The 15,442-nt window shown below is 43.8% G+C and overlaps 1 protein-coding gene and 1 non-coding gene across 3 annotated transcripts in view; one reads left to right on the forward strand and one right to left on the reverse strand.

Moving 5' to 3' along the window:
• The first annotated feature begins 880 nt into the window (after positions 1 to 880).
• SLC26A4 (solute carrier family 26 member 4) overlaps positions 881 to 15,442 on the forward strand; it is a 61,849-nt gene continuing 47,287 nt past the window's right edge. The window contains exons 1-6 of one of the 2 annotated variants that reach the window (XM_027123925.1): positions 881 to 1,985; positions 2,160 to 2,326; positions 3,845 to 3,984; positions 11,049 to 11,159; positions 12,836 to 13,020; positions 13,632 to 13,796. In XM_027123925.1, the coding sequence (XP_026979726.1) occupies positions 2,163 to 2,326; positions 3,845 to 3,984; positions 11,049 to 11,159; positions 12,836 to 13,020; positions 13,632 to 13,796 (765 nt within the window). In that variant the 5' untranslated portion in view covers positions 881 to 1,985; positions 2,160 to 2,162. Of the gene's footprint in view, positions 2,327 to 3,844; positions 3,985 to 11,048; positions 11,160 to 12,835; positions 13,021 to 13,631; positions 13,797 to 15,442 lie in introns of both variants that reach the window. The other variant, XR_003436555.1, reaches the window with a different exon arrangement.
• TRNAE-UUC (transfer RNA glutamic acid (anticodon UUC)) lies at positions 9,491 to 9,562 on the reverse strand. Its single transcript has one exon. It is a non-coding gene; the product is annotated as a tRNA-Glu (tRNA).

A 15,442-nucleotide genomic window follows, 5' to 3' on the forward strand; every position in this document is an offset into this window, starting at 1 on the left:
ATATATATATATATATATATATATATATATATATATATATTCTCCTCTGCAGATGGATAGAAATTCTAAAGTTCATGACCTGGATTTTTTTTTTTTTTTGGCTGCACAGCATGTGGGATCTTAATTCCCCAACCAGGGATCGAACCCGTGTCCCCTGCATTGAAAGCACAGTCTTAAGCAATGGACGGCGAGGGAAGTCCTTGGATTTCTTTTCAGGTCCTTTCTTCAAGGGTTCTTAACCTTAATAATGGTCAAGTAAGCTTTGGAAGATCTGTTGAAAGCTGTTGACTCATTCATCCCTCAGAAAAACACACACATGTTCACCACACCATGTTGAATACAATTTCAGGGGATTTACACTAGGGTTCTCCTGTGAGGATTCTGTTTCCTGTTGCTTATAGAATGGTCATTGTCTGAATTTTCCAGCTGGGTAACTGAAGGCTGGTGTCCAGAAGGTCCATATTTTAGAGCCTCTTCTGCATTTACTGATAATCAGGAGAGAATCTTCCTGTTTACCAAACTCTCCTTCCCTTCATCTTAACCCGTATTAGTCAGTTTCAGCAAGATTCATCCCAGCAGAAGACAAAACACTGATTAAGTAGGATACATCAGACTCCCCACTCACTCTCTTCTAGTCTTGATTCCTGTTTAGTCCAGTTTATTCCCTCCTTGACTGTTCAGATGAACGAGAAGAAACATCAAAAGAACCAGAGTCAGTCAGGTAAGAAAAGGGGCCACCTGGGCACTTGATTTTGATTGTGAAGTGAAATACACACAAACACAGAAAAGTTCGTATCTAACATTTATGAATAAATTATGAACTCTCTATAACCACCACACACTGGGTACTTCTAAAGAAAGACTTTCTAGAAATCCAAAGTCTTATTAAATGCAAAACTGGCCACTGCTCCTTTCCTCCTCTCCACCTGGTGTGAGAGCTGCGTGTCAGACCTTGGGGCTTCCGGATTCATACAACCTAGGGGTCAAGGTCAGCGTTCCCCGCAATAGCTGACCTCTTCTTCCACGCTGGGCTCTGCTCTCCGTAACAAATTTCCCAGAGGCTGTTTCGCCCCTGACCTCGTAACCCACGTTAGTAATTAGGGCGCGAGTGAGGATTCGGGTGGCCCCTGGGTGACAGCCAGTAAGATTCTTAGCCTTCCTGGTTCGGGAAAGGGAAAGAATTCGGGAGGGGTAGGATTTTTTTTTTTCCCGGTAGGATAGGTGGGGAAAAGACCGCTGCCTGTGTGTCCCTCTTTTGGACTAAGGTGTCTCTGTTGCTCCATAAATAAAACGTCTCACTGCCTTCTGCGAGCGCTATAAAGGCGGCGGAACGGCTGTCCCGGGGGCATTCCGGGCCGGACTTGAGCCGAAGCAGGTGAGATCGTCGCTGAAGATGCAGCGCACCCCACCCCGCCCTGGCTTAACTCCCGGGGAGGCATCGCTGGTTGGGGATGGGACTAGTGGAGGGGGGTGGGGTGACACAGAGCCGCCGGGCAGGGGACAGTACAGCCTTCTTTCTGAGAAGCTGAGTGCGAGAAGGAAGCTAGGAAAACAGGCCGAGGGGTGAGACCTGCTCACCCGCCCAAAGTTCTGTCCCCGGAAGAGAGCGCCCGGCTGCTGGAATTTGCCTGCAGCGCGCGCGCAGCCTCGGGACCCGGGGAGCATGAACTGAGGGTTCCACGCCCGGCCCCGGGGGTTGTGCTTCTTTCCCAGGGCGCGCCTGGCGCTGCGCCCTGGGTCGGGTGCGGGGAGAGAGGGATGTTCACAGGGTCCCCCTTCCTGCCCCCTGCGCGCCGCGGGCCCCAGCCCGGGTTTGGGGAGATTTCAGGACGCGGACAGCGCCCTGGCTGCCCATCTGAGGGGACTGGGTCGGGCTCCCGCCGCCCCCCAGCGCCGGGCTCACTCTCTTATTAAAGTCCGGTTGCGCCAGGCGGCAGGTGCAGGCTCGGAACCCAGAGGTCCTCAGGGCCCCCTGCAGGCTGGAGGTGCGCGCCTGGGGGCTGCGGGCCCGGGCGCAGAGGGCGGCAGCGCGCGGACCAGGGTCTCGGGGATCGGCTCCAACAGGTGGGGCCGGCCGGGGGCGGCTAACGGGCGGTCTTCACCTCCTCTTCTCTTCCCTCGTTCCATCTCCTCCCTCCTCGTCGTCCTCCGCCTCGCAGGTCATGGCAGCGCCGGGCGGCAGGTTGGAGCCGCCGCCGCTCCCCGAGTACAGCTGCAGCTACGTGGTGTCGCGGCCGGTCTACAGCGAGCTCGCCTTCCAGCAGCAGTACGAGCGGCGCCTGCAGGAGCGCAAGACGCTGCGGGAGAGCCTGGCCAAGGGCTGCAGGTAGCAGCCGCGGCGGGCGGGGCGCGGGGCTCAGTGAAGCCGGGAATCCGGGCGCGCCGACCCGCGGGCGTGCCCGGCAGCGGAGTGTGGGATGCTGCGCCGCCCTGCAGGGTCGACCCGGCTTCGGTCAGCTCACGGACTCTGGCCTTCCCGGTGGGAGAGTGGCTCTATCATTCTCGGCCCGAATCGACCCTAGTCTCGGAAACTCATCTTTGGAGAGGGTGTGTTCGGGGAGCCGCATCTCCTTTTCCTCTCTTGAGGGCACCTGGAGTGCGCCTTGGGGTACAGAGGGTCCCCACGGCCTTCTCGTGAAGGCTAGGCTGAGGAGAGTGGGAGAGCAAGGTGCTCGATTACAGAGAGGTGATGGGTAACCCGTCACCTGACCAAGAATCCCTGAAAGCCCCAAACTCATCTAGGACGGATGCCACTCAGAGACACGAAGTGAAGGCGAGAACACGGAGCGCGTTGTGCTCCAAGCTGTCCACTGTCAGGCAGTAGGGCCCCCCGAGAAGAACCTCCATCAATCTCTAAACCCAAACGGGACACCCGTAAGTAGATATCACAAACAAAAAGGGAACTATCAGCTGCTGCTAGATTTTCTTTCTGTTAAAAAACCTTTTATTATAAAACATTTCAAACACTTTCAAAAGTAGGCATAGTAGTGTAATGAACCCCCCCCCCATGTTTTTACTCATCACCCAGCTTCAAATATGATCACCTCAAAGTTAATCTTGTTTCACCACATACTTGCCCCGCTCGACTTTTTTTTTTTTAACGTAAGTCCCATATGGTGTTTCTTTTTGTTTTTTATTTTGTCTGTATATATCTTTAGGGACTCAAAAAATACAACCACAATTCCATTATCACACACAAAAATTTTTAAATTCCTTAATATAAAAAATTAAGTCCAAAATTTCAAATTGTCTCATAAATATAATTTTTAAAATAATTTATTTGAATCAGGAGTCAAATAGTGTTCACCTACTTTTAATATGTTTCTTCTTTTACCTATAGGTTGTTGAATTTTAAAAACTGGATAGCAAGGTGCAGCAAGATATAGATTCATCATGTAAAGGGTTGTAAAAACTGGCTCCAAGCTCCTATTGCCAAAATATACAGAGTTTGTTTATGTTTCTTGAAAGAAAAAGAGAAGAAGAAGAAAGTGCCTGGGTTAGAAGTCCAAAAATTAATCTCCATTTAAAGACCCTACATTGATCAATCTGGGGCTGGACCAGAAAATGGGTTCTTGCTTAGGGATATTTTCTCAGAGGATTAAGAAGGTGGGAGAGGGGAGGGAACACTTAATCCTGTGTTTTCTAGTACAGTGCATTTAAAAGGGTAAATAGAGTTCTTGGCAAAGACATGGTAAGCACTTCACTGTTAGTATTTTCCATGCAATTCCTATCCTTTTTTCTAAATAGTTAGAAACATTAGCAGAGTTCAGTTCAAAACTTTGTGATTTGCAGTGGGCGGTGACGGAGATTGGATTGGAAGTCCAGTTTTCTTGCCTTTTGACAGTTGTTCAAGAAAGAGAACACTTGGTGTGCTGAAGACTCTCCTGCCCATCTTGGACTGGCTCCCCAAATACCGGATCAAGGAATGGCTGCTTAGTGATACCATTTCGGGATTTAGTACTGGGCTAGTGGGGACACTGCAAGGTAAGATGGTGGTGGACTAGCTCCCAAATTATGGAGAACTGCAGTCTCCAGCAGCCGTTCCTAACTCTCCCCTCGCTCTCATGGGTCTGCAACAAAGGCTTGCTCACCCTCCACAGCCTTCATCTTTCCTCCAGAGTCTGCCCCTTAGTGGTGAGATTCCCTGTTTCTCCTCTTCCTTGGAGTTCTCTTCCGGGGAAGCCCTGCTGCTTCTTTAGCTGCATGGCTCCAACTAGAGCCCTATCACCTAAGCAGCAGCTTCCCAATTTTCCCTGATCAGAACTCACAGTAAGAAATCTGCATTACATCATGATCTATACACACATATCTCAAGTTTTGTGAAATAATATTTACCCTCACTACAGGTGATACACTCTGCTATTTTCTATTCTGTCCTATTCTATTCTGCTTATATTTTTTAAATGATGATTGTAGGCCGTTAAATTATTTTACATTGCATACATGGTCTTGACCTGCAGTTTGAAACTGACTTAAGGGAAAGGGAAGGACGTATTTTAGCCTGGACTACACGTAAGTGGCTTTTTCTCCCCTTACCTCCCCCTCCCCTTTTTAAATCCATCCCCGTATTTTAATCTTTTGGCAAAATGTCCCAACACAGGACATTTTTTAAACTGCCTTTATGCCACATTTCCATGAACATCTTGGAAATCTATTGCATGGCTGGTGCATAGCAGTATGGGCATTCTCCTTTGTCCTCCACCCCCATCGTCTTGCTTCTGCCCTTGCCTCAACTCTACAAAGCTTCTGGACCATGAAAACAGAAATCTCATTTATTTATTATCATTTTATGGAGTATCTAGTAGGTGCCAGGCACTAGGTATTCTGACATGAATAAGATGCACCACCTGCTTTCAAGGAGCTCATAGTCCAGTGAGGAGATAGATAACAGTTCAATGGAAGGACCAACTGTATAGCAGGGGTAACATTGCTTGGGAAGGGAGTGCACACACGGGCACTCAACCCAGCCTTCGGAGACTGGGAATGGCTTCCTAGAGGAGGAGTCATCAGAGCTGTTTCCCTGAAGGGTAAGTCTCAGTTTGCCAAGTGATGGGAAGTAGGGTGGGGTAGAAATGCGTGTAGAGAGATGACTTGGAAATGTACTATTTCAGAAGTTAGTAATAGAGGTTGAGCAATGCCATGAGACAAAATTTGCCTATAGAGCTCTCAGCATTATTCAGATCAGGCCAGGGAGATTCCCACAGAGAAGGAAGATATTCTGTGGCCCCAGTGCAGAGCCACAGCCTGGCCAACCATGTTTTCAATCACAAAGGTGGGTGGGGCGGTGCGGTTCATACGTTAAATGATGCCAAGTGCCGTGTACACAGTGGACTTTAATAGCTGTGACATGGCAACGCCCTGTGGCTCCTGGGGGACAGGAACTGTCTAATTCATATTTGTTTAGCCAGTGCCTAGCATGAGACTGGCACAAAATAGGTGGCCCTGTAAACCTTTACTAAAGAGGACTGAATTGCATTCCTGATAATGAATCATCTTTATGTATGAAAAATGGTGTTTCAAGCTATATCCCCCAAGCGTTCATAGACAAGTATCTTATAAGAATTAACTTTAGTTTTAGTTTCGTTTATTAAGCATCCTGTCCAGGGTCATGGAGCTGGTAAATTGTGGAGCTGGGATTTGAACCCAGAGTCTAATTCCTAGGATCTTAATTTATAAACGATGCAGTTCCTCACTTTATGACTGATACGCTTTCCAGAAACATTATCTCTATGAAGTTATCTTTGTAAGGTGAATTTCTGGGAGGTGAACGTGGTTCGTTCGTATGTTCATTCATCATTCATCATCATTCATTCATCGAATAACATATGTAGGCCAGCCATGGGGATTCAGTGGTTTACTGACAGGCATGGGTGGGTACTGACCTCACGGAGCTCATTTTAAGTGGGAGACAGAGGAATTAAATAAATAAGCAGATAAATAGAAAAATAATTACAGATTGTGATATCTGTTATAGTGGATTAAATAGGCTTGAATAGGGATTAATTTGGGGATGGAGTGTTTATTTTAGTTAGAGTGGTCAAGGAAGGCTTCCTGAGGGCGTGAAATTTAATCAGGGTCAGGAGGATGGGAAGGAGACAGCCGTGTAAGGAGCAGAAAGAAGGGTTGTACCAGGCAAAGGTGCAAAGTCCCTGAGGTCAAAAAGAGCATAGTATTTTCAAGGGAGGAACGGGAAGAATTCCAGTGTGGGTGGAGGAGGGGGCGGGCTGGGGGGAGTGAACAGGAGGAGATAAGGTTAGACAGGGCCAGGACTAAGATGCGTAAATGAGTTACTCTCTGGGGGCCTTCTTCAATAATGCGCCCCAGGCACTTCGCTTGCTCGCTTGCCTCTCCCAAGTCCCAGCCCTGAGGATAGATGGTTCGGCTTGAAGCCAATCAAGCAGGAGATTAGAGAGAGCTGCAGAGATCTGAAATAAATATATACATTGCTTGGCTGCACCCGAGATTGAACCGGCGCCCCCTGCATTGGAAGTGAGAAGTCTTAACCACTGTACCACCAGGGAAGTCCCCTGAAATGTATTTTGGAGCAGGAATCACGGGTAATATACTGATGGATTGGGACTGGCTGAGGACCAGGACTGGGATGGAAAACCAAGCATTTCCTTTTGGACATGCCATATTTGAGACGCCAAATATGGAGTTGGAGATACTAGAAGTGGGAAGGTCATTGGAGAGGTCTGGGCTAGACATAAAAGTCCAGAAAGCATCACTTTAGAGGTGATATTTAAAGGAGTGGGAATGCCTGAAACTACCTAGGGAGAAAGGGCAGATGGGGAGGAGAATGGAGCTGGAGTACTTAAAGGTCGGGGAGTTGAGGAGGGGCCACAAAGAAACATGAGGAGGTTGGGCTCAGGAAGTTAGAGAAAAAGAACAGTCTGAGGAATGTGGGGTCAGAAGCCAAGAGAGGAGTTGTTTTCTTTTCTTTCTTTCTTTCCTTTTTTTAAGGATAGAGGGGTCTGTAGTATGGAATGCTCTTGGTGACGGAACACAGACAATACTTTTAAGAAAGTTTGCTGTGAAGCAGAGTAGAGAAATGGCTGTAAGCAGAGGCATAAAAGGCAAAGATAGAGTGATGGGAGGATATATTTTTCTTTTAATATAGGAGGTACTAGAACACAGATGTGACCCAGTGGACCATGAGATCTGTGGTCCATGAGGTAGAGGAGAAACAACTAAAAGTGACAAGAAGGAGCAAGTGTAGATCGGTTCAAGGATAGAAGTGGGAGGGCTGCTCCTTAAAGATAGGTGGGATATTTTCCCTCCATTTTCAAAGGAGAAAAGACAGACAAAACTGTGCAGATGCAGAGAGATTGGAAATTTTGGTAAAAAGCCAACAGGCATCTCATGGAGTCCATGTTTTGGTTGAAGTCTAGGATTCATCTCTAAACAGTGTCTATATAGAGAAGGGGGATGGGAAGTTTGAGGGAAGTAGGGGAAGTCTGAGTAGCTATCTCGGGGTGAGGAAAAGCACACTTCCTGAGGAAATGAAATTGGATGGCCAGGCAGTGTGGAGTTCCCATCTGGGGCTTGTGATCATGAAATTTATGTGAAACTGGCCAGCCCAAATGTAGAGAACTTTAGTTCAGTTATCCAGCTGCTTGGATCCTGGCATGGAATAGGGTGATGCTTGGGTTTGGCCAGACTGGGGCTTTACCAGAGAAGACAGGGGAAGGAGAGAGAGAGTGAAGCCAGGAAGTTCAGAGTACTTGTGAAAATTCTATGGACAAGGCAAGTGAATATGAGAGGCTGCCAAGGATAGTGGATCCATTCATGGATTAGAAGCCTCCTGAGGACAAAGAAATGTTGCAGTAAGGATTTTGGAGTAGGTGAGCAGGGAGGCTAGGTGGCTGTAGGTGGAGAGCAGGAGGCTCGACGTTGAGATCTCAGAGGTGGCGCTGCAGTTTCTAGGGATGGCAAGGTCCACGCTATAACCAATATAACCACTGGCTGGGCAGCTGAGGGGTAGGGAAAAACTCATCGGAGTTACTGAGAAGCCAGAAATGCTAAGGATCATGAAATCTTTTTTACTTTTATTATTAACAAAAAGTTCCCACTAGGCAGCAAGAAATCAATGCAGCCCTTTCCCGTCGCAGAGCACAGGCTCCGGATGCGCAGGCCCAGCGGCCACGGCTCACGGGCCCAGCCTCTCCGCGGCACGTGGGATCCTCCCAGACCGGGGCACGAACCCGCGTCCCCTGCATCAGCAGGCGGATTCTCAACCACTGTGCCACCAGGGAAGCCCCCTAGTGCTATTTTTAATCGTACCTATGGGGAACCTGCTCTCTACTTTCTATGGATACTTTTGCCTTCTAGATGCTTCCGAATGTTTGCTAGCACCTTTATCAATATGTGCCACCATCCTACATAGGAAGGGTGCCAACACAAGAGATTCCATAGTTTAAATCAATGGCTTAGATTTCTTTACAAATTATGTAATTTCAAAATTGTTGTACCAAATTCCCTTATAATATGCTTACAGTATATCTGAGTAGCAGTTGTCCTGAAATAGGATACTTTGTGAAAACTGAAAAAGCCCCCATTTTCCAGGCCTGTAAGGACTGCAGAGCCCAGTTTAGGCAAGTGGAAGTTTGAGAAAGACTTGAAAATAATACATAGACTTGAAAAAAATACAAATACTTGGAAAAAACACTCTCAACAACTGCGCCACCAGGGAAGCCCTCTTTTATTTTTTAATATTTAAAAAAAATTTTTTTTTTTTTTGCTTTTGTTTTTGCTCCTTCTTTTCTTGTCTTCCCTTTGTGGCCTCACCTTTCTACTCTATGCTCTTGGGATGACTGTTTATTGCGATTCCTTGTTGTAATTTATATATGAAAACATTTGCATCAGTAATACAGATTCTTCTAGAATGAAAACTCTCTAAGGGCAGAGACTTTGTTTTGTCCACTTCCATATTCCCCCAAACCTAGAACAGTGTCTGGCACATGGAGGGTACATAATCAATAGTTGCTGAATGAATGAATGTTTATTGTGGGAAACTAGAAAATACATATAAGGAACATGAAAAAAATACCTCTTCAACAAATGAGAAGTCTCCTTTGATCCTAGCATATAGATAACCCACTAAACCCATATTTTAGTAAATATCCTACTAGACACATAAATACACATCTACGTAAAGGTATAAAGAAATGTGTGAGAACGGTAAGCACTAAATTCAGGATAGTGGTTGATTCCTGAGGGTGGAGGGAGGAAAGACGATGTGAATGAGAAAGACTATATAGAGAGTTTCAACTGTACTGGCAATAATTTACTTCTTAAGCTAGAGGGTGGGTACATGGGTGTTTATTATATTATAGTCTTTGCATACCTGAATTCTGTTAAATCTTTTCATATTTTTAAATGCTTACAACAAACACGTTTACTTTAACAAAAGTGGAAGCATGCATACTGATCACTATTTTGTGGGTTTCTTTTTTTTTTTTGGCCTCTCTGCTCACTTGTGGGATCTTAGTTCCCTGACCAGGGATTGAACCTGGGCCATGGCAGTGAAAGTGCCAAGTCCTAACCACTGGACCACCAGGGAATTCCCTGATCACTATTTTGAATCCTGCCTTTTCTCACTTATTTCTTATATGCACTTTATTGTACTAGAGATAGGTAAATTATTAGTAGTAAATTATTTCTATGCAGCACATCAACTTCATTTCATAGAATTACAGTATAATTTAGTTAACCACTTCCCTGTTTTGAAACATTCATTCAATAAATAATTTGGGGCACTCAGAGGCTAAGATATTTAGGTTGTTGCCACTTTTTTTTTTTTTACTGTTATAAATGTAATCCTTTATTAATGACCCAAAGGTCAAAGGGCTTGGTTTTCTCTCACTGTGAGTGAGTAAAATGTAGGGAGGTAATAGAGAGTAAGATGTGCTGACTACCTAAGAAGCATTTAATCAAAAAAAACCCACAGGAGAAGGAAAGGGCTATGGACTGAATGTTTGTGTTCCTCCAAAATTCTTATCTTGAAGCCTTAATCCCCATTGTGATAATATTTGGAGGTGGGAGCCTTTGGGAAGTAATCAGGTAGAGTCCCCTTATAAAAAGAGGAAGAGGCCAGAGCTCACTCTCTCTGTGCCATGTGAGGATACAACAAGAAGGCAGCCATCTGCAAACCAGAAAGAGGGCCCTCACCAGACACTGAAACTGCTGGTACTTTGATCCTGAAGCTCTCAGTCTTCAGAACCATGAGAAATAGATGTTTGTTGTTTAAGGCAAAAAACAAACAAAAAGCCAACACATTATTGTCTTCCACTGCCATGTACACAGAAAGGTTGAGATTTCTCCATACAGTGTGACATTCATGGACCCAGAAGCCACTTGGGATAGCCTAGCGAAGGTGTTGATCTCCTAGTGGAGAGCCTATGCTATGTACAAAGGTCAGATTTTTTCTTTGTTTGGATCTAACTTCTGTTCCCCCACAAGAAAGGAGAAAGGGCAGGCAACAATGACTGTGTTCCTCACAGCACTGAAACACTGAATTCAGACAAACCCAGCCTGAGCCTTTGAACTAAATTGATCAAGTTTTTTTTTTTTTTTTTGCGGTACATGGGCCTCTCACTGTTGTGGGCTCTCCGATGGCGGAGCACAGGCTCCGGATGCGCAGGCTCAGTGGCCATGGCTCACGGGCCCAGCCGCTCCGCAGCATGTGGGATCTTCCCGGACCGGGGCACGAACCCGTGTCCCCCGCATCGGTAGGCGGACTCTCAACCACTGCGCCACCAGGGAAGCCCTTGATCAAGTTTTTAATCAACAACTGACTTGACTTTCTTTTTCCACTCACCTGATGATTGAGCTACTAATCAGTTGAGTCAGCTCCTTTGAGCAAGTGATACGTGAGCTGCAATCATTATCCCAGCTGATTTGAATCATGTTCTGCATCCTAGCGTAGTAAGGAAATCACTCAGAATGAGCTGTAAGTTGAAGAGATCTATGAAAAGGCCTTTCTCTGTACCGTAGACATAAAGCATAACTTTTGTTTCTGAATTTGATCATTTTGGATGTACTTTCAGGCATGGCGTATGCTCTACTAGCTGCTGTTCCTGTTGGATATGGTCTCTACTCTGCTTTTTTTCCTATCCTGACATACTTTATCTTCGGAACATCAAGACACATCTCAGTTGGTAATTATAAGCATATACAATTCTATTTGTTCACATTTAACGTGTTTGGGCTATATTATGTGTGTTCTGCTTCCATATCTTTGTTAATGTTTTCTAGGGAGATAGGGCATCAGTGCTTTACCCGCTTTTCCTATTCAATGATGCAATGGTTCTTAAGTGTAAAGTGTAAGCTTTACACTTAATCCCCTTTTTTTTAATGAAGAGGAGAAAATTGAAAGATTAATAAAAAATTGTACCTTCAAATCTTAGCATGTTTTGCTTTTCAAAAATGTAATACATTTGACTCTATATTTAGAAAGTGTTCTAAAATTAAAAATGACAAGGGAAAAAAAATCTTCAAGAGGTCTTCAAACCTGCTGTTTTACTAGATTAACTTAGCTTTTACTAAATTATGTTCATCAAATACATATTCATTGTCTTATTAAAGAGCATACTTATTTTAAGTCACTAATATTGGAAGACTGGCAAAATCGTGCCACAACAATTTAGAAACTGAGCTTGGCTGTCCTTCTTGGTATGGCCCAAAATAGATTTATTTCCTGAACTTCCTAAAATTTGAATTTTCTTCTGCTAAAATGTTCTAGTAAATGAGTGTTTTAATGCTATTTTGCAACGTTGACATTTACACTTGAGATAACTTTTCGCCTACATCCATCTGCTGGCTAGACATGTGTACCTGGGCAATCCTTTTGAAACAAATGCAGCCATCTACTACTATATCCCCAGCCCATATCCTTATCCTTCGTTGTATTTCCCCCAGTGTCTGGCATATTGCCTTGTCTATAAAAGGAGATCAGAATGAGGTTATTGACTAAAATAACCTTCTCACCTGGGAGAGTAGATCAGTATCAAATGCATGGCGAGGTGAGGAACACAGAAGCTGATTTGTTTCTCTTTGGTGTTCTATACATTTAGACACTCCGGGTTACTGGATTTTGGTACTGAGCCCTCCCAGCTGTTAAAGCCTTCCATGATCAAAGGATAGGATCATCATCATCATGCATAAAAACATCAGTAGTGAATGGAGCAGCTGCTGAAAGAAAAGTACTTTTGAAACGTAGAATCTTACAGACTGGCATTTGATATGAAAAAATTTGTCTTGGAAAGAGAAAAAGAGAAACTCTGTACTCCCTTTGCTATTTCTTTAACCTAATTTTGATCAGGTGATATTGATCAAGGTCCTTATCTCCACAGAGATCAGGACGTTGGATGCTCTAGGAAACGAACTTACCTGTAATAAAAATAAGATGGAACAAGTAATGGCTCAGCCAGTATGCCATTTCTGCCAGGAAACCTTTCTTGACAACTCCTCCCTCCACACCCCATGTCCCACCCATATACGTGAAGATCACACACAGATAGATTAGACACCCTTCCTGTGTGCTTACAAAGCAGTCTGAAAGCTGTATTACAATGACCCACCTACATGTCTCTCTTGCTCATTTCTGGGTCATGAATGCATTGAAGCATCTACTTTTTAGCTTTTTTTTGTGAACAAACAGTATTTTCCCAATCACAGCTAATTACTTCACACATCTTTCTAATCCTATGTAGACATGTTGAGCCTAAACATTTGCAATTAATAATAATAATTTTTTAAAGTTTTTTTATGGAGGTATAGTTGATTTACAAGTGATTAATAATTATTAGTTGATAAGAGACTTTTTTTCCCCCAGGACCTTTCCCAGTGGTCAGTTTAATGGTGGGATCTGTTGTTCTGAGCATGGCCCCCGACGAACACTTTCTCATGTCCAGCAGTAATGGAACTACACTGAATACCACCATGATAGACTCTGCAGCTAGAGACGCAGCAAGAGTATTGATTGCGAGCACCCTTACTCTTTTGGTTGGAATCATACAGGTAATGGGCTTACAAGGAATATACAGATTGGCATGATTTGTATTTGAAAGAATTAACTGTAGAGCATGTGGACTTAAAGATTCATTTAAAAGCAAAACAAATCAATTTACCGACCCCTCAAAGTTATTTTTTAAGTCATACTGTTTTAGGTCAGATGCTAAAATAGTCAGCAAGCCCCCACTTATTAAGGCTCACTTAATCATCAAAGTCAGAGACAGAAAAAAAAAAAAAAAAAAAGGCAGAAGAACATGTGTGATTCAAATGAGACTAAGAGAAGGGAAATGTGCCAGAACCCATAAAGAGAAAAAAAATGTTCTGTTGAGCAGAGCCATGGAAACTGCAAGTCACAGAAATAAGCTACATGAATTTTTCTTTTCTTATTACATATCTAGAAATACTTAATGTTCGTACTACACATGGTTTTCAAATTTTAGAGTGGTGGAGGAGAGAGGGCATTAAGAAATTCAGATTTCTTTCCTACAAGTATTTTTGTGTTATCGGCAGGCTACCAGAGTTTTAATTGGTGTTAAGTTTAATTCATTAATAGTTCAAAAGGGTTGATCCTTCTCCCAGGCAAACATTTAATTTTTCCTTCCTTCTTCTTGTTCTAGTTGATATTTGGAGGTTTGCAGATTGGATTCATTGTGAGGTACCTGGCAGATCCTTTGGTTGGTGGATTCACAACAGCTGCTGCCTTCCAAGTGTTGGTCTCACAGCTAAAGATTGTCCTCAATGTTTCAACCAAAAACTATAATGGAATTCTCTCCATTATCTATGTAAGTGCTGCTTCTTAATCCAGGGATGGCTCACTTTTCCTCTTGAACTTGAGTCTGGAGAGTGTACGTTCCTCCATGCCATACTTTGGGAGTCACTGAACATATTCTTCTCTGAAAGAAGCAGTAGAATCAGGGGTAACATTGAAAAAGGCAGATTTTGTAAAACATTGTTCTCAGTTGATCAAAATAGTTTCAGAAGTATCATTGCTCTTAAAAATATTAACGAAAACAAAGTGCCACAGTGAAGACTGGCCTGGGAGGCAGCAGACTTGAATCCCATTCTCAATTTTGCCTCTGCTAAGCTAAGTGACCTTGGACACATGGTGTAGGACAGTGGCTGAAAGCTCAGTTTGGATGAACGGGATTCATATCCTGACCCTATTGTTTATTATTTGCACTATTACATGAGCAAATCACCATGCCTCAGCTTCCTTCTCCATAAAATGGAGTTGGTAGTAATATCTACCAATTAAGTTAAATAAGGATATATGAGAAGCACTTGGCCTAGGGGCTGGCATATAACAAGTTCTCAAAAAAAAAAGTGTTATTTTGAAATTATTATTTCACATCTCAAGGCTTCTTTTCTGTTTTATTTATAAAGTGAAATGATTGGAGATGTACCTCTAAAGCCCTTTTTAACTGTGAGAGTCCATAAAATGCATAATGTAAATGTCTCAGCAATTATAGATGAAGAGGAACATTAGATTCAGAGATGATTCAACATGCAAAAGAGATGCAAAAGAAGGATGTAGATCACACTAATTAGATTTGAAAAAGTTCTTGGATCTAAATGTATGTTCTATATAAAGCATGTTATCAACGCTTGAAAAATGGTGGTAATAGTAACATGATGTCACCCTAGCTTGGGGAGAATGATACAAGGCAAATACAATGTGCCAGCGTTAAGAATGAGTTTGAGTCCTTTAATGACCCATGTATTAGCTTCTAAAATGATGTAAGGCCATGCATACATATCTAAAAATTAGTGAGGTGGACAGGAATTTGCTCAGCTTCACAGCAGTGCCATAATCCCACATTACTCTGTCCATTCAACAGACATACCGAGTGCCTATTCCAGGCCAGATACTGTGCTAGGCAGTGGGACTAGGTAGAGGAGCCAGTTTAACATAGTGATTAAGATCATAGACTTTGGGCTTCCCTGGTGGCACAATGGTTGAGAGTCCGCCTGCCGATGCAGGTGACATGGGTTCGTGCCCTGGTCCGGGAAGATCCCACATGCCGTGGAAAGGCTGGGCCCGTGAGCCATGGCCGCTGAGCCTGCGCGTCCGGAGCCTGTGCTCCACAACGGGCGAGGCCACAACAGTGAGAGGCCCGCGTACCGCAAAAAAAAAAAAAAAAAAAAAAAGATCATAGACTTTGAACTTCAATAGACTTGAGTTGAAGTCTTGGTTCCACCACCTATGACACATGTGATTCTGGTCATGTCATATTTAACTTTTCTAAGCCTCAGTGTTCTCAGCTGTAAAATGGGAGTAATGAGAGTAGCTGCTTGTTAGCATTCTGAGGATTAAAAATGAAAATTTGTGTAAAGCACTTAGTACAATACCAGGCTCATAGCAACAATCCAGTTCATTATTGTTATTTTCATTATCATGACGATCAGACCTCATGGAACTTACTGTTCA

Source organism: Aethalodelphis obliquidens, unplaced genomic scaffold (genome assembly GCF_003676395.1).
Source record: "Aethalodelphis obliquidens isolate GAN/ISIS:26980383/991018 unplaced genomic scaffold, ASM367639v1 scaffold27, whole genome shotgun sequence".
NCBI lineage: Eukaryota > Metazoa > Chordata > Mammalia > Artiodactyla > Delphinidae > Aethalodelphis > Aethalodelphis obliquidens.